At 44.8% G+C, this 27,134-nt stretch overlaps 2 protein-coding genes across 3 annotated transcripts in view; one reads left to right on the forward strand and one right to left on the reverse strand.

The window, feature by feature from the left end:
- Window positions 1–269: 269 nt before the first annotated feature.
- Window positions 270–4,067, reverse strand: MC3R (melanocortin 3 receptor). Its single transcript, XM_032127418.1, has one exon. The coding sequence runs from the start codon at window positions 3,681–3,683 to the stop codon at window positions 2,706–2,708; it is 978 nt and encodes a 325-aa protein (XP_031983309.1). The 5' UTR covers window positions 3,684–4,067; the 3' UTR covers window positions 270–2,705.
- A 13,212-nt stretch (window positions 4,068–17,279) lies between these two features.
- Window positions 17,280–27,134, forward strand: part of LOC116452672 (formin-F-like) — a 29,542-nt gene continuing 19,687 nt past the window's right edge. For both annotated transcript variants that reach the window (XM_032127328.1, XM_032127329.1), the window contains exons 1-2: window positions 17,280–17,529; window positions 26,539–26,643. In XM_032127328.1, coding sequence (XP_031983219.1) covers window positions 17,494–17,529; window positions 26,539–26,643 — 141 coding nt within the window. In that variant the 5' untranslated portion in view covers window positions 17,280–17,493. The remainder of the gene's footprint in view (window positions 17,530–26,538; window positions 26,644–27,134) is intronic.

A 27,134-nucleotide genomic window follows, 5' to 3' on the forward strand; every position in this document is an offset into this window, starting at 1 on the left:
CTGAAAATCTGCTTTCCCCCTCCTTTTTGTGGAGCTCTGTGGGCAGAGTGAAGAGTTCCAGGCCAGGAGCAACCTGGGATAGTGGACGGTGTCCCTGCCCATGGCAGGGGTAGAGTGAGAGGATCTTTAAGGTCCCTTCCAACCCAAACCATTCCACAATTCTCTGAATTAAGAGGGTTTTGCCCAGTGTTAGACTCTATTTCTAGTTTTGTGAGCCAGCCCCCAGACTGGGTTGATGTGAAGTGCTGCTCTGACAGAAGCAAACACGATTATCAGTGATCTCTTCAGATTTTATTCAGCAGAGTATGTTTCGCTTAAAGGCAAAGCACGGTATGAATCAGTCTTGTTGCTTTTAAAAGAGCAAGAAGTAGGACATCAGAGAAATAAGTAGGACATGAGGTGCAACAAGAGCTAAATCCACAACGACCTGAGGCGGAATATCGTGGCAAACCATGCTCCAGAGTGTAAAATACAGAACACTGAGAACAGGCAGAGATTTTTTACAACAGCTACACACAGTCTTTGCACGCCACCAGAGTTCCGTGGTTCCCTGTGCTGATTTCATCTCCATGCCCCACATCAGATGCTGCAAAGTGCGACAGGCTGGGCTAACAGAGCACATCTTGGGACTGCTCAGCTGGGGTTTGTGACACACAGATAAGGCTGAAAGCATTTGGCTTTGCCAGCTGGGGGGATTTTCTTTGGTCTCATCCTGAAATGGGGAGAATTTTCATTTGTGCCTGTTCTGCTCCACAGTGATCTTGGTTTTGCTTTTTTAAAAATTTAGCCTTTTTTAAATTAAGGGTTATAGGATTAGGTAAGTGTTGGAACAGAGTGTTGGAAAGGGGGAAGCCTGGAGGATGTGATAATGGGAGGAAGTGAGAACTCAGGGAATTCAGGGTGTGATCAGAGGACAGGAGGAATAGGGAACGTGAGGTTGGTTGTGCTGATGGGCAGAGTGTGGCTGGAGCATGGGGAGAGGTGCTTCTTGGCCCCAGGAAAACCATACAGCCCATAGGATTGGGAAATGGGGCTGTTCCCTGTCGGATGCTGAGGATCAAACAGAGGCCAGGATGTGCAAAGTGTGAAATGTGACTCCCCACGGGCAGCAGGGCTGGGTCTGGAGCCACTGGCACTGAAACACCAGCACCAGTGTGGGGCAGAGCTGGGGGCACAGGAGCTGGGGGAGCTCTGGGCTGCAGGAACAGTTTCTCACCTGGCAGAGGCAAACCCCAGAAACAACTCTGATAATAATAATAATAATAATAATAATAATATAATCAACCCAGCAACTCCGAAACAAGAAGGTGGGGGGAATAAAAGAGTTTTAAGTCAAATAAGATCTTTTAGATGTTTGAAAGAATCAGACAACTCTAAGGGTTTGGGGATACCTCCCCTCCTAAAAGCAGGTACCAGAAAGGTGGTAGCAGCCTTTAGGATGGCTCAGAGTGTTCTCAGCCTGGCACTGTGAGTGCCACTGCCCGTGCCTGTGTCGAGCACAAGCTGCAGCAGCCTTTGCTCAGGGATGATGTGCTGTTTGAAGGCCACCCACAGGGTTTATTCTTGCAGAAAGCAGAGGCAAAGACGAAACTATTGTAGCTGCAGGTGCTTCTTTTCATGCCAGTGACACACACAGGGTTGGGAAAGGATGGCAAAAAGGATGGCAAACAGCCCTGGTGCTCTCCTGTTCCCGGGGCAGGAGGATCCAGCCCCTGAGTGCAGTGTAAAGCTGAAGTAAGGAGACACTGTCCCAGGACATTATTTCTCAATGCACAAAGTCCTCTCTGCCACACACATCTGATTTCTTCCAGGTGCTGAACTTACAGGTGGACATTTCTAATGACTCCCTGCAGCTTTTACACAAAGCTACATTCAAGGTATTTTGCATTTTGGCTCTTTCTGATATTCAGATCTGTGGGTCTCATTAGTGAGGATTTATCAAAAGAAGACTTCTGTGACTTTTTATGAACTTAGCAAATACCACATTGATCAGTGCCTTCCAGCTTTAAAAAAATAATTAAAAATCCAAGGATATAATACTCTTATATCACAACAAATAATGTAAAAGCCTTCACATGAGTCAATCCTATCAGGCAGCTGTTGAAGTCACACTGTCACCGATCCTGTAGTGATAACTGATTTCAGTGCAAGAGAAATGTTTGCTTTCACCCTTTGAAAATTGTACTCAGGCTGCTTTATGGCAAGGAGCAAAAATGTCAATCTATTCTTTCATTAAAAGGCAGAGGCGTGGGTGTAGAACAATGCTGTTACCTGTTGGTGTTTTGAAAAATAGCTTTCCACAGAGGTTACTAAAGAAATCTTTTAGAAAGCACCGGCTCATTGGCAGTGGCACAGAGATAAAGCAACAGGCACAAATGAATGCTAGAGGGAAAATTATCTCAGTCTCTAGAAGGTGGCAGTCCCTTTCAGGATTCATTTTTCCCAGTAAGTTTTTGAAGCTGTTTTGTAAGCCACTCTGGATTTCCTTCCGTTATAACTATTTTAAAAACTTCAAATAATTCAGTTGAAATTGGTTTTCACTCTAAAAAGTAGGAAACAAGGCATCATGTAGAAGGCTTTTGTCTTTCCTGCACCCTTCCTTCAGGCACTGCATTTAAAGTGAGCTGCTCTGTATCTCAATATATACATATATATATTTATACTTATACACCTGTGGCGTGTTTTTTCCACCCAAAGCCAGGTGTTTACAGCATGCACTGTCCCACACTCATGCCATAACAGCAACACACGATTTCTTTGAAAGTCTTCCTCATCTCCAGGCTCCTGAAGGCGTAAATGAGCGGGTCAATGACCGAGTTGCACATGATCAGCACCAGGTAGGTGTTGAAGTGCGCGGTGTAGCAGATGCAGTAGGGGTTCATGGGGCAGGAGATGATGAGGATGAGGTGGAGGAAGAAGGGTGCCCAGCAGACAATGAAGACCCCCAGGAGGATGGTGATGGTGACAGCGCCCTTCATGCAGGTGCGCTGGGGGGGCACGCCCTCGACGGGCAGCGCCGCGATGCGCTTGACGTGCAGGCGGGCGAACAGGAACATGTGCACGTACAGCGAGGCCATGAGCAGCAGCATGGTGAAGAACATGGTGATGAGACACACAATGACAGTTTTGCTCTCCGAGTAGGCAATGAAAATGATGCCACAGATGATGCAAGCCACCCAAATGAGCACAATGAGAGTCAGGGCTTTCTTCACCGTCATGATGCTGTGGTAACGGAGGGCATAGAAAATAGTGATATACCTGTCAATGGCTATGACCAAGAGGTTGCAAATGGAGGCTACCAGAGAAATACAAATCATTGAGTCAAAAACATTGTCCATGTGCTGGATGAAGTGGTCGTCGATGATCAGGTAGCCGTTGCTGAGGATTGCAATCATGACGGTCTCCAGGGCGTTCGACATGCTCACCAACATATCTGCCACAGCCAGGCTGCAGAGGAAGAAATACATGGGAGAGTGCAGGTTCCCATTCTTCAGCACTGCCAGAATGACAAGGATGTTTTCCAGGAGGCTGATGATCCCCAAAGTCAAGAAGACCTCGGCTTTGATGAAGACCTGCTCGCAAAATCCATCGCCACTCCTGTTGTTCAGGATGGAGTCATTGAAGTCTTCAGTGATGTTAAGCAGCACGGGCTGAAATGAGAATGCAAAGTGTGTGGTGTTCATTGTCAGCAAAGGAGCTGAATTCACCAGTGACTGTGGACCTGAGAGAGCACAGGTTAAAAAGAGAAAAAAAAAAGGAAAAGGAAAACAAGTCCTTCCAAGAGCTGCTGTGCATATGGGGTGGAATCAAGCAGGACTTTAGTCACTTTTACAAGTGCAAACATCAAAAAGTCTGCATTTACAGTGAGTTGTATGTCAGGCTGCTCTTCCCTTTGTAAGAAAGTGAGCTTCGAAGCTTGTAGGCAGCAGACAGTTTTCTCTGCAGAGAAGAATCAGCAGCAGGACGCTGCTGGATTTAGCTCTCCTGGTAATTAAAAGCAGGGAGTTCTCGTGTCTGCTGGGGCAGGTCGGTTGCCAGCATGTTGCAGCTCAGCCAAGCATCTGTTGCTATTTCAGTGGGAAGAAAGGAGAAGAGAACTAAGGGATTTATACATGCAAGAAAGAAAAACCAACTCCTACTTCATCCTGCGAGCCGAGCATTGGCCACTGGAGAGCGAGCACCTTTGTGAGTGACAGCTGGAGCACCTGGAGCGGCATCCCGGCGCATCCGAAATTGTCTGGCGCCCTCTGCAGATACCGAGCACGACGGATTTGCCGTAAAATTGCTCTGGAAAACGGGGATTTCACCCCGTAGAAGTTTCTGCCTGTTCCGGGCAGCCGGGTCCTGCCTGCCCTTGGGAAGGTTTGGGGCAGGCAGGATGCTCATACACCATCCGTGCACGTTTGAGCGTCCTGAGTGGCCACTAAGACTGGTCTTAACTGGGATTGTGCCCATTTAAACCTCTGCAGGACCGAGGAGATTTTCATTTATCACATATTAGCAGGCAAGCATAAAGTAGATTTTCCTTGCACTGCAATCATTCTATATTTCTGTGGTGCAATTTTCTTAGTTTGATTTTTTAGGAGCACTTGCTGATGTCTAAACTCTTCCCAACTCATGTTTTTGCAGAAGTACTTTAGAACCAAAGCCGTGCAATGTCACTTAGATTAATGTTTGGGGCTTCTGTTGCAGGTTTGTTAGCTAAAAAAAGTCACCAATTTCTCCCAGTTTCATTCTGAGCCCGCAGAATTATTATCATGCACCCATAATCCAATACCAAGAGGCAACAAATCTCAAATTGAACCTCCAGGTTAAATTTGACAGTTTTACAAAGACAAGATTCAGAACACTAATTTTAAGTGATTAAATAGCTGGGGACTTGCCCAAAACAAGGTAATGTTTTAAAGAAATTAGTCTCTTCCTAAATTCGCAGTGATGTATTTTAGAGCAGATATCTTAAACCAGCAAACTGTCTCTCCCATGCCTCTAATCCCATGGTGGGGAAAAGACATTCCCTCCATCCGAGCGTGGTGGGTGTGGATGCAAGCCTGGAGCAGCAACCTCTGCTTTGTGCAGAAGCCTCACTGCTTCCTGCCAGCTTTTGGGGCCAATGGAGTGCACCACCAGGGTAGTGACTTCTGGGCAGAATGGCTGCAAATGTCCTTGGAAATGTTGTTTTCCCAGGTGAGGAGGAGCCCATCTTGGCAAAGCCGGGCAGATGTCCCTCCCTGCCAGCTCTGTCCTCTCTTCTGAAGTGGCAGGTGGAGGCTGTGTCCCCCCAGGGCAAGGACAGGATCCAAAGGCGCAGCTCACCCTGGAGGAGCAGCATCCTCCTGGGCTTGGCTCTGGATTTCCTGTTGATGGAGAGGCTCTTCTGTTTGAGGCACCCACAATTCAAGCACTTCCCAGGAGTGCTGGGCTGTTCCAGTCCTGTCTTGCCCATCTGGGCAGTGCCAGCAGTATCTCTGTTGTTCCTGTAAGTGGTGACTCCAGAATGCTCCATCCCTTGGTGCCACAGTGCTTCAAAAGGCAGCTACAGATTCCCCCCCTTTCAGCTGGGACAGGAAGTCATTAAATGTGTTGCATCATGAGTTTCTGAATGTTTGTGGCAGCAGGACAAGCTACCGCTTGCACTGAGGTGCAATTTGAAGTGGAAATTGAATGTTGGACGCCAAAGTGGATTAATGGCACTATCAGCCTGGCCATTAAGTGCTAAAAATACTGGGCTAGAGCCTCCTGCGTGATAGCAAACTCAGAGAGGCCTGTGCAGAGAGGGGAAGAAGCTGTGTCTGCACAAAAGACAGCAACATGTGAGCCCTTATTTTCAAAAGGATTTTTCTGCTCAGCACTGGAAAACCTCCATGACCTGAAACGTCACAATATATTTTCTATTTTCGTCTAATAGATGCTGCTCCTCAGCTGTCAGTTCCTGCTCTGTGTCCAGGGATACAGGCAGTGACTGGGACCATGGCAGTGCAGAGCAGGCAGGCTGCTCTCACATCCCCTCCGGTGCTGCAGTGGATCTGTGTCCTGGCAGTGCTGCACTGCCCCTGAGGGGTGGCAAATTGCTCAAGTGATGTCACACGTTCCTATCCTCAGTCTCTTAGTCAGTGAAGTCCACTCCTCTTGGGTAGGAGAGCAGAGCAAGAGCAGGGCATTGCTGCAAGCCATGGTGTATAAAATGAAATAATAGCTTGGTTTAGGTCCCCTTTTCAGCAGAACCTGGTGAGGAGAAGGTTGGAGAGTTAGGGATGGGAGATGTCTCTGTGGATTCCCCAAGTTTTGCCTTGTCCATTGCTCTTCCCAGCTCTTTGCCCAAGGCCTCGAGGGAAGGAGCTGCAGCCTGGGCTGTGCTCAGGGCTGTTGTCAGTGGAATCCACGACGGAAAAGGTGCAGCTTGAGTGGACCAGTCAAGGTGGCATCTTTGGGCTTTGCTGGCTCAGAGTGAGTCAGGAAGCTCATGGTACACCCGAGTGTTTGCTTGCAGCTCTGTTAATGTCCAGGAAGTGTCACCTTCTGCTTGAATCAGTGACTGAACTGCCCTCCTCACCTCCTGTCTCAGGCTCTGCAGTCCATGACTAATGTTCCCACTCACAGCCTGCTCTCCAGGCATTGTGAGAGTACATTTATTTGACACCCAGGGAGCAGAGTCCTCCTTCAGCTGTGTTCTTGTTTATTCCCTGGACTCAAACCCCAAACCTGTTGTTTTTTCATCCCCTGGTGTGTGAAGGAGAGAAGTCCTTGGTTGCTGTCCCTGTGGTTGCTATGCGACTGTCACCTCCTGGCTGTGCTCTCATGCCACGTTTGAGTCCAACAGCAGCTGGGGCCGGAGGTCAGGGGAGAATGGGTGCTTGGGAGGGAGAACATCTCTTACACCATTGTTCATTTCCCCCATCATGGATATTGTATCTCCTTCCCATATTTTGCTCTTTCAGCCTCCAGGCCAGAATCCCTGGCCTGTTTTGTTCCTTGCAGAAGGAGAGGAAATGTGTATTTCAAAAACCTGGCATGACTCAGGCTCTCATAGCTATGGTGATCAAAGAGGTGGTAAAGAAATCTCTGTAGGTTTGGCCTCCACAATCACCCTCTTCTGAGTATTTCTCAGGAGGAGTTTTCACACCCTCAGAAGTTAATAGAGACGTGCTGGTTTATGCTCACTTTATTTCACCTCCCAGACTGTGATTCTGACTGCAGAAGAGCTCTTCAGCCTCCAGAGTGATTTACTGGAGGTGGGTTCTGGAGATTGGCTTCAGAGTCTCACGTAGCTGAGAAATAGAAAATTTCTGGAATGCATCTCACGTTCAAAACTCGTGCTGGTTCTGTGTGCAAACGCCAGCACTTGGGTCTGCTGCTGCAGTTAAAACCTGTTCTTTAACTAGGACAGTTTTTGCTGAGGAAAACACCACCCCCCTGTGCTTCTATAATGATAATTTAAAAACTCATGAAAATGAAGTTAAAACAGGTCCAAATTTGACAATATTTATCAGCAGCCTCCTCCTTTTAGAACGTGTTCAGAGGAAAATGCCTCTGAGCTGTTCTGTACTCTGGGCTTCTGATCAGTGCCCTTGCCAGGGGTGTGCAAGACCCAATTCCCATTCCTTTCTTTGCCAGAAAAGACGAGAGAGCTCACGAGCACAAAGCTGGATTTGCCAGGGTTTTGCCCTGTGCCCTCAGTGCTCTGGGCACTGCCAGACCTTTCCTTTAGCAGCAGCCTCTGATACAGCCCTGCCATCATCTCTGCTTATCTGCCCATGCCAGGGCTGCCCTTCACTGTCTGAGTGAGACTCCAAACTTGAAATTATTATCTAGCCCAAGAATCTGTAATGAAAGTTTTGCGTCCTTCCATCAGCGGATGGATCTTTAAAAGAATCATGACCAGCCCTTAAAAAAAATGTCAGGACAACCTGCGTCGAGCCCACAAAGATGCAATGGGTTAAATGTGGAAATTAGATTTATTGTGATGTCTCTTATGTTACTTTCATTCATGTTCTTTCCTAAAATAACTCCATTTCTAAGAAAAATGAGCTGTAAATAAGAGGATGTCAGCACAGTTAATGAAATATTGGCTGTGATGAAGGCAAAGCAAAGGTTTGGCTGCTTTAGCTACCAGCAGAAATGAACAATTTTCTGAGGTAAAAACCTCTGCCATGTTTTACAAAGCAGTTAAAAAGCAAGGTTGATTTTTTTTTTTTTTTAATGCTATTATTGCTCAGTTGTTTTTTCACTAGTAAAACTATTTAATCTTCAGGGAAAAGTAAAGACAAAGTAACATTTACTGCTAAATGTGCAGCATGGAATTTTCTAAGAGAATTCCCCTGTGAGGTTGTTGAATGAAAAATCTTGTTTAACGCTTGACATGAGATTAAGATGATAATGGCTGACAAATGCATATCACTTTCCTTAATTTTCACTCTTTCTCAACAAGAGTTTCTGCCAGACAAAAGTAGAAAATTTAAAGGAAATTAGAGGATAATAAGCAGATGGTTTCTCCCATGCAGCAGGGAATTATTATTGTCCTGTATTTCCAAGCAGCCAAAACAGTGAGCAAAAAACTCTTGAAGAGCTTTTCTCTCCTTTATTCTTTATAGAAAAGGACTTACAAGATGAAATATTTTATCTTAGCAAAGCAAGCTCTGCTGGTTTTGAATTCTGTGCACATTTCTGGAGTGTGCATTAGGGCTTTGATTGGGAATATCTGTAAACACGGGCTGGAATTCATCACCTGGGCACTCCACGGTGGCTGCTCAGCGCTCTGCTGACCTGCAGAGCTGTTCGGTGCTCAAGAGCTGCCTCAGTAGAGTTTAGGTTTTTGATGAAGGGATACTTGACAAAACAAATGAAACTTCAGATCTGATTCAGCACATGGCTTGTACAACGTGAACTGCTTGACTGTTGACTTAATTCAACAAAAAACCCGTTTGCTGCTTTTCACTGGAACGTGGAGAGATCACTGGTTGTTATAAATAGCACAAACACACTTTGGGGCGTTTCCTATGATTGTACAAAATGATTATAAAATATATAAAATTATATAAAATGATTTATAAATTATGATTGTAAAACTCAAAAAAATCTGGAATTAGGAGCCTCACAAGAACCCGACGTGATGAAACCAAAGTAAAGACACAGGTGATTAAGTTCTGTCTACTGAAATGCTGTTTTTCTTCAATGTCTTGAGGCAACAGCTTTCCAAGAGCAATTTTAGTCCTGTCAGAGTCACAGGCTTCAGGATCACTTGCAATATCAGGTATCAGATATAATAATGGAAAGATTTCCATGGTCTGCTTCCAAGGAGTTGTAGTTCCTACAGCTCCCAGTCATGCCCATAGCTAAAAATGTTATTTTCTAGTCTGAGGCAAGAATGAATCTGACATCAGCTGTGGCCAGTGGAAGTTAAATTTGTCTGCACCACGTTGCTGGCAGAGATTTTCAAAGTGGAAGAGTAAATGCTCACCTGACCCAACTGAATCCCCGCTGAAGCCAAGCACCAGGAGTTTGCATCCTTTAGGATGTTATCCACTGAATTTTCCTTCAATCCTGGTGAGGAGGCAGCCTGCCAAACTGTGATTAGTGAGGAGAAGGAGCACGAAATCATGATTGCAATGAGGGGGCTTTCAGATGAGGATTTCTGTAATTTCAGCCTGTTAAAAGGTTAATTTAAACAGACTCAACTTTGGGACATTTTGGACAATTTTCTTTCTCATCCCTGGGTAACAGGAGACAAAGCAGACTTGATTGCAAAACACTTACCAGCACCTGCAGATGCTTTTCATGTTAAAGGGATTTTAAGTGCTTTAGGCTAATAATGCTCAGTGTCAGCTTTGTTCTCTCATTTACAGAGTGAGAGACAAGCAGACGTGATTGAGCCAGCTGCATTCTGCTCTTCAGCTCCATCAGGGCCAAATATCCCTGGAATATCTTCCTCATCTCCCTGGAAGCTTCACAAATCTCACTGCTGTGTGGCGCTGAGGGATGGGTGCACTTGGCCTTTTCAAACCTGATTGCTGCTGCTGCTGACCTCACTCCTGGACCAGAGAGAACTGTGAGGCTTTGGAGGCTGGCAAGCTTTAAAGATGATTTTACTGAGCTGTCAGCTGCTGTGGAGGGATGGATATGGGGACAAATTGTTCTGCTAATGTTAAAGTGCCTCTGTTTGTTGCAGTACTTGCAGTCCAGTGCTGCTGCTTTGCAGACAAGCACGACAGAAAAAAGCCCCACAACAAGACCCTATCCTTTAATTTTATTTACCAGTTAGGTCTAACTTCTGCCGTTCTATTTTTTTCCAAGCGTTTCCTGTTCTATTCTTTTTGCGTGTGGAAGGTGCTGTCCTGTGGTTATTAAAAGTTCCAACTTCTGAGCTTTTATCTGCATTGTTTTTGCAAATAACTTCTAGAACAGAGCGAGGCAGTCTTTACTGACTTGTTATGGTTTGGGGATGACCAGGAATTTGCTGCCCTCCGAAATGTTGCTCTTCAACAGTAAAATGGGATTTAAATGCTCTTCAGGGTTGGAGAGGTTCCCTTTTCCAGATTCTGCAGTTTGCAATGTGATCCAGCTGTTGTGAGTAATGTCAGACTACAGGGTGCCAATACAGAATATTTTCAGTCAGAAACAGAACCATCTTGATGTAGAAAGCAAACAGATTTGGAAAGCCAATATGATTCATGTAACCTTTTACGAATTTATTATGGAAAGCAGAAGTGACAACTAGTTATTCATACCAATTCTTTCCTTCTTTTTCTTCTCAGTTGAAGTGTACAAGGTTATTTACACATCTTTGAATTTAATAATAGTCTATAGTTAGATGTTTCTGAACAGCACATTTTCCTATCTGGCATAAAAGCAGAAGCTGAGGTTTAAGGTTTTGTTTGCTCTCAATATTGTGTTGACAAGAAAAGGGCTTGTCATGAAAAGGTTACATCTGTCACTCATCCTGCACCACTTCTGATGGCAGAAATAATGGAATTGCAGCTGATTTCACACTTTTGTGGCTGCTTAGAAACTTCCCAAAATGTTCTGCAGCCTTGCTCTTCCAGGTCAGTGCCTTGGAGGACGCAGGTGCCAGAACCTCCAAGCAATCAAGGCTGACCTGAGGAGCTCCCTCGTTCACAGATGGGTTTTGTGTCACTGCTCCACAAACTGCTGCAGAGGGCCAGAGTGAACCTTCAATCCCCTCCTTCTTCTCCTGAATCCCTCTTTGAATCTGTGCTGTATTATTATCTTCTGTGTATTAGTTATTAATAAATTTTGATATAAATGCATAATAGATGCATCTAGGTACAATATATAGTGATAATATTGCTTAGGATTTTCTTTATTTGAGCCTTGCCAGCTTGAAAGGCTTGTGTGGAAGGTCTGGAGAGACTCTATGCTAACAGGGTGTCCAGAGATCTGCTGTAAATTCACCCCCTGCCTCGTGGGTTATTGTTCCTTCTCTGGCTAATTAGGTGTCAGAGCATAAAACACTGCTTTTAGCACAGTGGAGAGCTGCGATGCGAAGCCAGGGCACCTCATTCCTATATTCACTACAAGCTAGTTTTTTTCCCCTCAGTGTAGTTCTCCTTTCCCTCTCACTCCATGAAAAGCAGAGCAGGAAGCTCATTCAGCCTAGGATCTGGGCCTCATGTTTTCTCCTCTGTAGCAGGGCAGGTATTTTAATGGAAATCTCTTCCTTAATTTCCCTGTGAAGTGGGAAGTGAGGAGTGAACGCAGCCAAGCTATGCAGACTCCCCCTGCTCTCCCCATCCCCTAGCAGAGAGCCTGGTGATGAGTAGCTCCCTGGAGCTGAGGCTGGAGCTTCGAGAAGCTCTCAGTAACAAGCTGCCTCCAGCAAACATTGGTGGCTGAGGTTTCCTAAGAGCAGCTACGAGCAACAACACAGCAGAGAGTGCAGCTGAGTGCTCCCTACGTTGCAAAAGAGAGGATGATGATGAATTCCTCCTGGAGGGAGCACTGCCAGCGCAGGGGCTCAGTTTAGCCCATTTCAGTGTTTTGTGGCTGCTGCTACCCAGGACTGTGCCCTCGGGGCTCTTTCCCTGGGGATGCCCTTCCAGCCACGGTGCCAAAAGGGCTGCCCAAAGGCCAGGTTTATTTCCATGGATTTCCTCATTTAACAGCAATTCTGGCAGTCGTTTCCGGAGCCAGCATCGAGGAAAGCTGCCTGGTGTTCTCTGTGTCACAGCTTCGGAAAAGACAGCCCTGCAAAGGTGCTTGCTGAAGTTTGGGTGATTCGGTGCCTTGCTTGGGCTTTAAATTACACCACTGGGTGTAAAAAGGGTGAGGATTTTGGGGAGTGCTTGGACTTTTGTGTTTGCAACACTCCTGACTGTGGCCTTCAATAGAATTCCCTGTTCAGGGGCACAGATGGATGAGGAGCTTCAGTGACATCGCTGACCTGGGACACTGTGGCTGCGTGGGGAACCCTTTGTTTTGTTCTTCTCTTGCTGCCCAAGACTGAAAACAGAGGAAGGGACTGGTCCAGAGCTGTCCCAGGCTGTGGTGTCAAGACCAGACAAATAAGGAGGAGGGGAGGAGGCAGCTGCAATCTCCTGTCATCTTTTAAATATTTTGTCATTAAAATTTTTTTTTTTAATATTTGGTTTGCTAAAACTGGATTATCTGTTTTGATTGATGAAAGGATTGAAGTTTCAAAAGGAGGTTATGGGAGAAGAGGCATCCCTTTGCCTTTTTCCAGGAGGAAAAGACCTTTCTGGACTACAGAGGGTCCCGTTTCTGTACCCATTCTGTGCCTCATTAAAGGGTGCTGCTGTTTCCCAGCTTTCAAAAGATGATCCAGCTTCCCTCAGGATTGCTTTAGCTCTCCTTTTGATTCCACAGCCAATTCCTTGCTATTTCAAACCTTTCAGCACTTGCCACTTGCCCCTGCTGTGCCCAGCCATTCCCTGGACCACTCCCTGGGCACAGTCACTGGAGAGTCTGCGGTTTTCTGACTCCTCTCAGTTAAAACCACAAACTCTTCAAAGGTTTTGCTTTATGATCCACCTTCTAATAGCCTGAAATTAAGGCAGTGTCTGGTGCCACCTTGTGTCACAGAGGAGCAGATCTGTGGAGCTGTCCCTTCCTCTGGGCATTGGAATAATGTGGGTTTAACTTCTCGACTTTGGGGTGCAGCATCAGAGTTAACAAGGTGGGACCACCAGGGAGATTCAGAGGGTGAGACTTTTGCATGAAATGTGTTTTAAGCAGTTGAAAAATTAATTAAACTATGAATTGGTGCAGTGATGCTTTGGTTTTTCCTGGAATTGCCCAAGGCCAGGTTGGACAGGGCTGGGAGCAACCTGGGCTAGTGGAAGGTGTCCCTGCCCATGGCAGGGCATGGAATGAGATGAGCTTTAAGTTTTTTTCCAACGCAGGGGATTCTGTTATTCCATGATTTCCTTTATTGCTGTTTGTTGCACACAGTGAGAAGCTCAAAGGAAATTGCTCAGGCTGATGAAGAATTGTTATTTTTAGCAACATGTGGGCTGCTCCTTTCCCCTCCTGGACGCTGACCATGAACCACTGGCAAAGGCAGAAAGCTGCTGGGAACATTTTTGTTGTTCAAAATTCAAAAGCTGAGTAGTTTGTGCATTATCAAGTCACAAGGGAGTTAATAATAGCTCTGTTGCTAATTACTGATTTGCTTTATTTATGTATCAGGCTGCCACCGTGCTTTGCAGATGTATTGCACAAAAAAGGGAAGAATAAGAAAAGAAGCCAAAAAACAACACTTCCATCAATCAGACCTCGTGTACCAACTTCTCCATTGTAATGAGCAGATGTATTTTCTCTACCTCCAAGTTCCTACCTTTATTTTTTTTTCCTTTTATGGGTTCTCCCATTAGTCATTCAAAATAGTGAATTAATTTAAAAATTAGCTCAAAAATTACCTGAAAAAAATTTAAACTCACATTTAAACTCACATTTAAACTCACAAATATTTCTTTTGTGGTGTATCTGGTGAAACACGGTGAAAGTTTAAATCTTCTGCATGAGTGAGGGTGCTGCAAAAATAGGCAGAATTTGTGCTGAGCATCACTAGATGTCACCCTCGACCTGAATTTAGTTTCACAGACTCACTTGTCTGAAGTTTTAATTTTAAATTACTCATCTTCTGTTCTCATAAAACCCCCTTTTGTTCCCCCCCCCTTGCATTTAATGCATCTTCCACTTCAGTGTAGCACAACCTGTTGTGCATCAATATTTTCCTTGCTTAAAAGCAGAACCAAAATTAGGCCAAATGGAAACAGCTGGAATTTGCAATACCATCAGTTTCTGTGCTAGATAAGCACTGAGGAAACAGAAAAGGCAAGACCTCCTGGAAGAGAGTTTCTTTCTAACGTGTCTGGGTGGATTTGGTTCAGATCTTGTTGGGATCTCCATCATGTGAAATGAAGAGGAATGCTGAGGTCAAAGCCCCATGAAGTCACAAGGAGCTCTGACTTCCTCTCTGTTTCAGCACAGGAAAAAGAAAGAAAGAGCCCTTCTATAAAACAGGCTTAGGCAGTAATTTTCAGGTGAAGCAAGTTTTCAGGGAAAGGCTTTGTTTTTCAACTCTGAAATCCTTTGTGAGAGCATTCCAGCCCTGCTGGAACATTCATGCTTGAATGAGAGGCAAAAATGTGCCTAGGAAGTTCATGCTGTATTTATTTATTTAAAGAATATTTAATTCAGCTCTCATTTTTTTAACCTGAAATAACTTATTTCATGACATCTATTGCTTAGGTATGGAAAGGTTTAGGAAAATTCTTTAATGAAATGAACACGAGACTTTTACCTATTAAACACATATTTAGTTTGATTGAAAATATCGTGATCATAGGGTTGGGGTTTTCTTTTTTTTGACTTCCACAAAAAGCACAAAACGATGAGTTCACATGTGGTTATCCACAATATGCTGTTGGAAAACCCTTTGGGCTTTAGAATTTCAGAAAGCAGGCAGAGAATTGGATTTCTGGCCTGTGAAGTCACTCCCAGGGCTGTGAGATATCAGAAACCAGGAGGCTGGAATGGATGTTCACGCCCTGTGCCTGGAAGGAAGTTTGGGAAAAGGTGTTCAGAATCTCTGTGAGTAAATCTGAGAGAATCCAGTCTTTTTAGCCTAAAAACCCCATAAGGTTTAAGGAGAGAATTGGGATTGTTCAGCCTGGAGAAGCTTTGGGGTGACCTCACTGTGGCCTTGCAGTGCCTGAAGAGGCTGCAGGAGAGATGGAGAGAGACCCTCTATAAGGGATTGAGTGCCAGGATGAGGGGGAATGGCTTCAAACTGCCCGAGGGCAGGGCTGGATGGGATATTGGGAAGGAATCGTTCCCTGTGGGGTGGTGAGGCCCTGGCACAGGGTGCCCAGAGCAGCTGGGGCTGCCCCTGGATCCCTGGAAGTGCCCAAGGCCAGGCTTAACAGCATTGTTGATGTTTTTCTGCAGCAAAACTTGCACTGCTGCTCCGAAACATTTACCTTGAGCATTGTTCAGACAGTGCCCAAAGAGTTCCTGTTCTTCCATGTTGATTCCAAGCCCTTTTCCCCACAATTGTCATCTCCACTGGAGGGTGGTTTATTCCAGCAGGGAATTTTCCCGTGTGTTTGCCGCAGCTCATGATTCTGGCACATGTTGGAATCGATTCACTGAGAGCAAAAAAAAGGGAAATTACACCAGAGCCTTTGTTAAAGGAAAGTGTAATTAACGGCTTCAGATTAATTGGAAATGTTTGCTCCAAGAGTAGCAATTGAGCTCTATTCTGATTAACAGCTTTCTCCCAGACTCTGTAGCCTTGCAGAACATGCTGCTCTCCAGGCAGCGGAGGGGAAAAGATCATCTCATATCTCTGCAGAGCCTTTGTGAAAGGAACCTGTCATTTCCCCACTCTGAAACGTTCTGTGCTGCTATAATCATGTTATAAAGAGAAGTTCCTTGGGATTCTTTCATTTAAAAAGAAAATTGTAGTTCCTCAAGGGCTGAGGATTCTTAGGGGGAATAGGCCAGCACTAGAAATGCGATTCTGAGTGAATTAGTTCCTATTGTATTTTAAGCAAATGGCTTCAGATAGCTGTCAAAGAAACACATTTCCCATTATTTCTTTTTCCAGTTTAGTGAAAAATTTCCATCTGTCACACTGGACATAGAGCAGTCAGAACTGAGGGCATTGAAAGACAATCTTTTATTAAATTTTTTTTTAGAAGACCTGGATTTAGTCAAGCCCTGTTACATGAGGCTGTGTTAAGCTAACACTCCTTCAAAGACTTTTAATCAGTTCAACTGATTAAACCCTGTTTATATTAGCATATATTGACCTCCCATTTAGTTTCCAGTGCCTCAAGTGATCTGGGAGAGTTCATTCCCAATCCTTTCTCTCCCACTTCTCACTCCAGAGCTCTGGCACTGATGGGTGGGATTTGTACCTGTGGGTGTGGGGGCTGAGCCAGAGCCCATCCTGGGCTCAGAGTGATCCAGTGGCACCTGCTCTGCCCTGGCCTCCTCAACTTCCTGTGTTGTTGCTATCAAAAAGCTGCTTTTAGAGCAGCAGAGGAAGGAGACTTGTCATCAACCCCAGATGTTTTCAATTCCTGTTGCTTCTTAAAAACTCTGCTTTGTAGGTGACGTTTCAGAGCTTCTGATTTTCCCCTCTGCTTGGAGGAGAAGAAATTTCAGAATATGAAGAGTTCATCTTCCAGCTGTGCGTGTCTCCAGAACTTTCAATCTCCAGATTGATTTTGGTGTGGGTTTGTGATGTTGCAGGAGTCACTATATAAAGGTGGGGAAGCCAAGGTGTGTTTTCCCTGTAGCTGCTGAACAATTTTTGTCAGGGCTGGGGTTTGATTTCAGGAGTGCTTTGCTGGTAATTTCCTCTCTGATTCACAATTCTCTTCCCTGTACAGACAGCAAAGAAAAAGTTTAAAATGTTTTTTGTCTTTGGAGGAGTCTTGTGCATGAAGCTGCGGGTGCCTTGGTGCTCCTGTCCAATATGCAGATATTCATGCTGGAGTTTGGAGATGTGTTAAAAATTGCTGCTGTGCATAAAAGCACAGCTGGGAAAACTGGGCACTGTGTTTGTAGCTCCTCAGGCAAACTTTCTTACATTTAGCATGGACTTTATTTGGGTAACTAACATATGCTGGGTGTTCAGACAGATGCAATGTAATAAATCATAATAAATAGTAATAAATCATAATTTCAGCAGTCTGGGCTTGGTGATTTCAGGAAGTCACTGGAACATAAATATCAGTTCAGGAAAAGCAAACAAATAACTTCTACTTTTTTTTTTTGTCTTTTCACAGAGCTGCTATAAGGAAGAAAAGCATCATTATTGTTTCTTTCAGTTCTCAGCATAAAAGGAAGTAGCACTTAATAAAAGCCATTGGCTGCAAGATTTCATAAGAGACAGAGAGGCAGAGAGAGAGCGAGCAGCATGCTGTGGAGAAGCAGGTGTGATTCATGAATAAACTGCACTTTGCAGCCCTGTAGGATACTGATGAAACAAATAGAATTTCCCCAGACATGGATAATACAAGAACATCAGACACTTTTTCACAGGTAAAGGCAGAAAGTGTTATGGCTTGTGTGGAAGTGCTGCTTGTTGTGCGTAGCTGGAGATGGTTTATCAGAAACTGGGAATGACTTTGTGCTTTATTGGCAAGGAATTTGCAGTAGGTTGTTTGATGTAATGGACTATTACGTGATATGAGCTCAGACTGGTCTCATATATCAGAGAGTGTTTGCAGAAGATGTGTAGGAGACAATATTTTTCTGTACTTTATTCTTGAGAAAGTTGAAACGTGCGAAGTTTTCCTGATACAAGGAGAGAAAATCAGTCTTTCTCTTGCCATGCTAGAGAGGATTTATTAACACTGTATATTATCTGTGCTAAAAATTTCCATAAGGTAATTGGAGGGGAGAAAAAGCGCTTTATATTATAGGCAAAAGCAGTCTTTTGATAATCCTACTGGAATCTGAGGTGATTGATATGCCAGAACTGAATATACATCAGCTTGCATCACTGTGGATTTGTCTGAGTGCCTGCCACACACAGAGACTTGTAGCCTCCTGCTTGTTTCAATATTTGCATATTTGGAAGTCTGTTACCTGGAGAATTGAGCAGTGGGAAGCTCCTCTGTGACTGGGACAGCTGATGGGATTGGCAGAGGGAAAAGAGCACTTAGGGAAAAGAAGGATTGTGTTGTGTGCAGGCTCTGAGTTCTCCTGGCTGGCAAAGTGGGAGGGCTGGAGAGGATCCAGCCCTGTTTGCATGGTTCCCCTTGTTCCTCAAATATGAGAGATTTGCTAGGCCAGGCTCTGGAAAACCCCAGAGCAATTACACAGATGAGGAGGAAGACCTATTTATTGGTCTTTGGATTGTCACAGGGGGAAGAGGGCAGGGGCTGCCTCTGGTTACCTCCACACAGCACCAGCCCCCTGGGCCTGGCAAGGTTTTTGAGCAGGGCACTGACAGGTGATCCAAAGACTGAATTCTTGAGCTTGACAGTTAATAATTGCTTCACCTCAAGTAATAGCACCTTATCTGGCACTGCTCCTGCCTGGCAAAGTGCGAGGGCTGGGGAGGTCCAGCCCAGTTTTCATGGTTCCCCTTGTTCCTCAAATATGAGAGATTTGCTAAGCCAGGCTCTGGTGGTGCTGGGGTCTCTTTGGAGAAGCTGTTGATGCCAGAGGGGTTGGAAAAGCACAAACCCAGCCCTGGAAGGGTTTTCTCTTTCCCTGCTGCCCGTGGCTCATGTGTTTATGGCTTGGCACAGACACACAGGCACGAGTGGCAGCTTATGAATCTCTCATCTTCCCTCTTGCACTGCTGGGCAGGTCGGGGGCAGCACAGATGTGGAAACAACCAAATGTTTGCTACCAGAAAGGGCTTTACATGAATGAGAACCAGCAAACAGGAAACCACGACCAGATGGTGTCACTTTTCACTGACTTTCACTCCCCCAGCCCTGCAGTGAAGCACATGCACAAAGCTCAGCTTGTACGAGCACCAAAATGCCCACACAGAGAAACTGTGCCTGAGAAAAAATGTGTTTTAAACTTCTTGTGAACTCCTTTTAAAAGTTGACTATATGTCTTTCTGGGGCTTTTCATCTGAGTCTTCTGAGAGCTGATAAGATCATGGTGCAAGGTGGAATGGCTGCCAGACCTTTTGCTTTTCCACCCTGCTTTACTTTAATCAGCTGCTTTAAAGTACTTTATCCCCATGGATTTCCCCTACAGTTTTCATTAGACTTTTTCTTAAAGGCCACCTCTCTTAGGTGATTCATTTTTTTCCCCATTTTTTAAAATTTCACTGTTTTTTTCTGAGGTAGCTTAAAGTGGATTTTTACTGTATACTTACCAAGGGATCAATTCCATTTAAATGAGGCCAAATGATTCCATATTTTCTGATATGTGTATTCATGAAGGTGCCCCCAGCCTTGGCAGCAGCTCTGGTAGCCTGAGGGACAGGGATGAAGCACATCCTGAGATGTCTTCCTCATCACCCAGACAAAGGTGAAGCCTTGCTGTTAAATTTCTTGCTCTTGAGGCATTTGGAGCTCCATGTGTCTTGTTTAGTTCTCAATATTGCCCATATTCCTGAAACTGGGAGCACAGTGAATATTCTCAAGCCTTTTTTTGAACAGAAATTATCTTCTGACTTTAGGGCCCAGCTTAAATTGATGTCCAGGTAGCTGACCCTGAGGAATCTGCCCCTGTTTGGAAAATGTGGTGTATTTTTATAGGCAGGTAGTCAGAACAGAACAAAACCATTATACAGACAAGGATCATATCCTGCTAAATCTGTTGGAGTTTAGGAGGAGATGGGTAAGGAGAAATTTACCTCAATATTTTGCTAGGATGATTTATTAGCAAACCAGAATCCTGGGGAAAGGAGAAATCAGGTCAGAAATGTTGCACCAGCAGATGGATGCTCGTTGGGGGTTTGTTTTGTAAGCTCTTAGTCTGCATTTTGATTAGAACGTAATTTAAGAGTTTGTTCATTAAATGTTCCAGCTAATTAATGTGAAACTCATGGAGACCCTGGATCCTCAGTTAAATGTGTGTGAAATCAGTGCTGCTTTCTCTGTTGCACTTCATACCTTTGCTTAGCAGGTGTTAATGTGATTTAATAAACCTCCAGCATAATGAAATCTCTTGTTCAGCATTTAATAATTGTAGCAGCCTGGTTCGTGCTTGATATGAATCTTTCTGTTACAAGGCATGGGGGCACAAGATGAGATTGTGAGCCTGTGAGCAGAAGGATGCATGTTTTTCTCCAAAATAATTAGATGTTGCTGTTAAGTAGCCCAGCAATCCTTTTGTTTCTTCACAAGATTAATTTGACTATCATGTTAATAAGCAAATATGATAATCCTTGATACTTCTTATCACTGTGGGTTATTTTAATTACCGTAGCTAAAGGCATAGAATGTTATTATTTTAGTCGCAAACTGAAATGCTCCTGTATGAGCCACCTTCTTTATTCTATTTCAGTCCATTTTGTAGCAGAGCATTTAAATTATACCTCAGTACACCAAGAAATTACTGGGTAAGTTTGCACTTAAATACTGTTTTGAAATCAAGTCTAATTTAAAATATTCAGGCCACAGACTGTGGTGATGCTGAGGCTGGTTCTGATAAAGCAGCACATAGTCCCTGAAGGAGAGATTTCCAGGGAGCATCTCTGCCTTGGAAATAAAAGCTCATAGGCTGGATGGAGTTTTCCAAAATTTTTAAATCTCTGACTGCCTCTTTCCCCTGGAAAAGCAGTGAAACCTTCTGTTCTTTGCAGGCTTGGACTGAATCAAAGTGCAAAACGAGTGTGCAAAATGCAGGTCCAACAAGGAGCAGGTTAGATATGGCACAAGCATTTGTTAAATTCTTCTTAAGGATGTTTAGTGGTGGGAGACTCCATAATTTTCCCTGGATGGCTCAGTGTTATCCTTGTATTTTCCAAACATCTCAGCAGAACCTCTTTTGCTGTAATTTATCCCGTATTTCTCCTTACCCCACCACACAGGGAGCCGCCTGCTCCTTCCCTTTTGGCAGCAGCTGTTTATGAACCTGCCCCAGCCTTCCCCAGGCTCTGAAATCCCAGTCCTTCCTCCCTTCCCTTGTAAATCCCGTTTTCCCAAAGCTCTGATTGCTCTCATTGTCCTGAGCTGGACTCCTCCAACTCTTTTCTGGAGGCATGGAAAACGTCCTGCCCTGTTCCAGCCGAATCCTTCCTCAGTGCTGAGCACTCTGTGTTTTGCTGCTGCCTGGAATCTCCCCGAGGGAAATTCCCTTTTATTGCAGCAGCACCGTGTTGGGAACTGCTGTCGTTGTGCAAGCTGCTCAAACTTCTGGGCTTTTTCTGCAAAAAAATGTGTTCTTCAGCCAGTGCTTGTGAAGCTGGCAGTTCCTGCTGAACATCCTGATTTTTTTTCCCCACCTGCTTGCTGAATTATAGATTATTGCTGCTCTCATTTGTCAAAGTTGTTTGGAATTTGAAGCCCCCTCGCTGTTCTTTCCACCTGCCCGTCAAAATCTGCAAATTTAATGAACATAATCTCCAGTCCTTGAGCAGATCACTGATGAAACAGTGAACAGAACAAAGTCAGTCTCCTGTGCAAGCAGCACCACTCAATTTATCCTGAGTTTCCACAATGAAATTACTTTCCAAGTGCCATTTCCTGATGAGTTCTCAGAGCTGTTGGAGCAGGAGGGTCCATGCTGGTAACTGAGGGAAAATCTGAAGTGTTTGCCTCATGTGAGACCTAGAAAGTGTCAGTTTTTCAGAGGGGAATTTTAAGAAATGTCAAGGCTTTGAGGTTCCTCAATATGGTGATGTTTTCAGTACTGAGAATAGTTAAAATTGTTGGTATTGTAGCTGTGCTATGGACATGTCACTGGGCACCAGTTTATATCTTCATATTTTTTGAGAATAGTTCTTTGAGATTTTTTATGTTATAAACAATCACTCCATACCTTTATACCAATAAGAAATAAATTACAATAAAATATCTTTGGGCTCCTCCAGCTCCTTCTGGAAGTGGCAGAATTTGCAGTATTTTCAAGGAAATCAAGCTCCTGTTTGATGAATACCTTCTTCTTTGAATAAATGTTGACAGATACTATTCAGCCAGATATGGATCTGAAGAAATAATGCAAAACATTATTACAGATGGATAATTTATTTGATGAATAGCAGCTCTGTTTGACAAATAATATTGGTCTGTCTCTAGGTCTGGCTACAAAAGATGGTATTGCCACACAAAAACACCACATCAGTCACCTGGATTGATATTTCACGTAAATTAAAAGTGAAGGCCTTTCAGATACCCCAGTCCTAGGAGACAACCACCCCCTTGGAAATGTATGGGAGCACTCAGCACGTTTTGGGCCAAGTTCAAACTTGGTGGAAGTGAATAAATTAGGAGATGGAAGTTGATAACACCAAGCTGGAGCTTTAAGGCAATCCAGATTGTGTCTGGTTTTAAACACTTAAATGACACGTTCAGCATGCAGGCAGAGTGAAGTTCAGTCAGATTTATGCCCCCAAATTAATGAGAGTTCTGTAAAGCCACAATTAACCCTTACCTGATCCTTTCCTCTTGGGCTGAGCCCCTTATCCTTGGAGCATGGAAGTGCCAGGAGGGAGATGCTGCTGTGGAGGGCAGAGAATTTGGAACAAGCCCTCCCAGTCTCACCTTCCCTCTGGATCCTGCACACCCAGGAGCTGCTGTCTCTTGCTCCCTGCAGGGAGCAGATGAGGATGTTTAATCTTTAATCGGGACAAGTGTAAGGAATGCTTAACAGTGAAAAGCTTGACTAGAACTGCATCAAATTTGCTCCTCTTTGGTGCAGGGAGCAGGATTTCTGTATGACTGGGCTTTGTTGTTTCAGGAAATGATAGAGCTGGGGGCAGATGAGCTGTGATCTCCTCCTGGGTGAGCCTGAAATGATGTCTCACCCAGTCATGCCGGTGTTTGTGACAGCTGTGGTCATGTGTGGGGCTGTGGAGCCCCATGTCCTGCTCTGTGTCTCCATGGATGCGTGTGCACAGATCCCAGGAGCATTTTTGCATTGGATTGCTGTCATATTGTTAGGATTCAGGTAGGATGGTCCAAGGAATAAGAAGAAGCTGAGCAAAAGCCACATAGCTCCAATTCCTCTGCAGGCAGTGCAGGGAAAGGGTTCTCAGGTAACAAGACAGGTCTGCAGGGGTGGATTGTCCCCTGGAGAAGCCCAGGGAGCTCAGGTGGCTGCACAGGAGTCAGAGCCATCCTGTGACCCTCTGGGGGAGTGAGCCAGTGTTTATTGCAGGGTGAGAGTCAGGAAGAAGAGCAGAGGAACACATTTGGCCTTTTATCCTTGAGCAGTGCCCCACGTCCTGTGTGCTTCCCTCTGCCCTGCTCAAGAGTGACTCGGGTGATGTGGCTTTTGCTCAGCTTCTTCTTATTCCCTGGACCATCCTACCTGAATCCTATTTTTCCTATATTTCCACAGTGTGGAGACTCCATGCAAAACCCTCTAGAGGGTCCTTTTAGGGCCTCCTGTGAGCCTGTGCTGGGGAGATGGGGAGAGGCAGGAAGGCCTGGGAGGGGTCATGTGCAGGGCAGCGTTGGCAGCTGCCCCAGAATGAGCCAGAAATCTCCTCTCTCCCCACGAAACACATTTTGTACCAGGCCAAAAATGTAAAAGCCTCTCCTTCCAGAGAATGTCTGGAGCCCCATGCTCTTCCTTCAATTGTGAATTCTCTCAAATCACTTGTGTGGCTCTACTGAATTTGGGGTGGGTGATGGAAATTTAATCTGTTTTAAACAAGCTGCTTTAACCTGGCAGGTGAGTGAGTGCATTATTAACACAATCTCATGTATTTCCTTAAAGTGCTGGCTTTATAATGGAAGAATTTAATTTTTTTCTAAGTTTTGTTATTCAGTCTTGTATAAAACATTCAGTTTGGTTGCTCCAGTCACATTTTATTAGGCAGTGTAACACAGACTGGCTTAGTGGCATTTTGGTGGATAATATGACAAATTTTGCTTCTTTTTAAGAAAAATATAACCAAAACAAACACATTACAAAAATTCTGTCATGCTGAGAGAAAAGCCCCCGAGGTACAAAGTGATAAAGGTCAGGATCTGATACTGGAGTCTTGTTTGCAAGTAAAAATACCATGAAACATGTGACTGTCAACAACCTAAGTGAGCCAGACAGGTTTCTGACAAATAATTCTGACAGTTCTCATGAGCTGAAAAATGCCCTTTTTTGCCTCTCTTGGCTTTGGAAATGTTCCCCTCCTGCTTACAAATGTGCAGAGAGTTAAGAGAGGTGAAAACAACAAGGTGCTGTTAAAAACAACCTGCCCCAAGCAGTGCCTTTTGTGTGCTTCTTGGGAATGGATTCTCTGTCAGTCTGACTTCCTAATAAACCTTCCTGAATTTAAATACACAGAATGATTTGTTTCTCTTTTGTAAACACCTTTTTCCTCATCCATTATTAAGCAAATTAAGACATTTTCCCTGTTGCTTTCATGTCTTGGGCAGAAATTCATTTGAGTCTAAAAGAGACTTTGGTGAAGGTAAGAAGGGGGAAGAGTTGAATATTAAGTTGAATGTCTCCCTTTCTGCAATTTTTTTTTTTAAGAAAAAAAATCTTAAAAAATTAAATTTGAAAAAATGAAATTAAAATTGTCATCATGCTGCAAAAAGTCTTTGAACCTTTCTCCATACAAAAAGGCCTAACAGGCAAAAATACTTTCCAACTTCATCTCAGGAGCTGCTATCCTGAATAAATAGGATCTTGCAGTTTGGAGCTGGCAGAGCTTAGCCTTAGGGTAACGGTGTTTTTCAATTCAGATATATCCATATTCTTGTTTACTCACACAGAGCCTGTTCAGTGGGGAATTGTCTTGTTAAGATCCAATCCTGCCCAATGCATGTGAGGTGTGAATATGTGGCCATTTAAAATTCCAGCAGCGAGTGGGGAGGTCATTGTAGGAACCTTCTGTGAATGAATTATCAGGCTGCTTTTCCCCTTTCCTCACTGTTCCCATTTCTGCTTGCAGCTGGGAGCTGTGCCATAAGTTACCTTTATATTAGCATTGAAAATTCCAGGGCTTTAAAAACAAAATATTTCTTTTGCTGTCGGTTTTATTTGGAGGCTGTAAAAACGTGCAGAGTGTGTGTCCCCCAGAAACTGGCTGAGATGTCAGAAATTTGGTAAAATAATGAGTGTTGGGTGTAGTGTGGCTTGGAAAAGGGGAATCTGTGGGTTTGCTGGACCTCTGTGGTGGGACTGGTTGTTTTTATGGGGCACATCAGCTGTGCCAGGTGTCCGGGGGGTTGGGGTGTCCAAGGAAGGACTGGGCGTGGGGGGGATCAATCACAGGTTGGACACAAGGGTTGGGAAGATTTTTTCCAGCCTCAGTGATCCTGTGTGACTCTGAGAGGGCCTTGTGCTGCATTGCTGGGGTGTTCAGCAGAGGAGCTGCTCTCTCTGTGGAGAGTGGTGGGTGTAGGAAAAGCTGGGCAGGTCCTCAGCATCTCCAGCTGCAGGAGAGGCCCCTTCCCAACCCTCCTGCCCTTCCCTCGCTCCTGCACAGCCTGGGCTGGGCTCTGCACCTGGATATCCACCTGGAGAGTTTGAAAAGAATGCTTGCAAAGCAAGATTTCCCTCTGGCAGATCTGTCCCGGTGGTGAAGCCATTCTCAGGGCACAGGGAACGCTGGATCTTGGAGCTAACGGAGTCTGGATAAAAATTTCCAACTTCCTGAGCTCTGCCTGTAAAACCTCCAGGCTCCTCCCGGATTCCCAGCTCTGCTGCTGTTGAGGGATGGATGTCACACGCGGGGACTCTGTGGTCTGTCTCAAAGGAAGTTGTTTATTGCTCTGCAAAGCCCGTGGCTGTGCCTTGCCAGTGCCGTGACAGCGGCAGCTCTGCATCCCTGGTGCCTCCCCTCACCTTTCTGCTTTGCTCGATTCCTGTTTGCCACTGCAGCCACACCTGCTGCACTCGGGAGTGACAGACATTTGTGTCTGAGTTTACTGGCAGTTCAACCTCCTGTTTTTGGGGAGAGAAAGGGGAAGTGCAACGCTGGCTTTTAATGTGCTTCACTAAGTCCCCCTGGCAGCTGCACCTCCTCCTACCAACAGCAGTTTGCCCCCTCTTCACCCGGAAAATTTCAAATGCTCCTGATTTTTCTTTCATGTTGTCTTGTATGCAGGACTTTACACTCAGGATTAGACAGGCTCCCATGCAAAATTGATGTTTTCACTTCTTGCCAGGGTTTCTAACTCAGAAAGGTTTCCCCCTGGCAGTTCTATCTCCAGATATTACCACCACATCTTCTAAAGTTGTAAAAACCCCTGTATATTTGATATCTTGTGGACTTTCACCACGTTTCAAAGGGCGATTATATTTGCTGGGCAGGTTGTCAGTAGGACATAAAATATGAATGAAATTGTAATTTTACAGCACCTACCGTGGCTGTGTCACGAGCACTCTGTATCCTCCACAGCCAGATGAAAAACCAGTCTCCAAAAACATTTGATTGACTTTTTTTTTTTTTTTTGCCAGTTAAGCCAGGAAAAAATCCTCAAAATTATGAATATGGTGAAAAATAAAGAAGTGAGCATTGAAGGAGCTCTGCATTTGGCACAGAAGGAGGTGTATGCTGAAAAGGTAAGGCCACTCCTTTGATCTATTTTGTAATATAGTCAGAGGTTCTGGAAAGCCCTGCTGAGATGAGGAGCGTGTCTGGATTGCTGTCAAGGATACAACCACAGCCTGGGAATCACAGACAGCCCCGTTCATAACCAGACAGGACAGGTATGACTGGCTGGTGCTGCTGGTGATGTCCTGTGTGATGGATATTCCATGGAAATGCTGCAGCTGCACTGGTGGCATTACCTGGATGAAGGAGTTCAAATCCACACAAGGGTTGTTATTCTGAGTGCTGCATCAAATACTGGGTCAATAAATGTGGGGCAGAATTGCAGAATCATGGGATGGTTTGTGTTGGAAGGGACCTAAAAGCTCATCTTGTTCCACCTCCCTGCACCTCCCACTATCCCAGGTTGCTCCAGTGTTCCCATCCAGCCTGGCCTGGAACATTTCCAGGGATGGGGAATCCACAGCTTCTCTTTTCCAGGGCCTCACCACCCTCATAGTAA

Source organism: Corvus moneduloides, chromosome 17, assembly GCF_009650955.1.
Source record: "Corvus moneduloides isolate bCorMon1 chromosome 17, bCorMon1.pri, whole genome shotgun sequence".
NCBI lineage: Eukaryota > Metazoa > Chordata > Aves > Passeriformes > Corvidae > Corvus > Corvus moneduloides.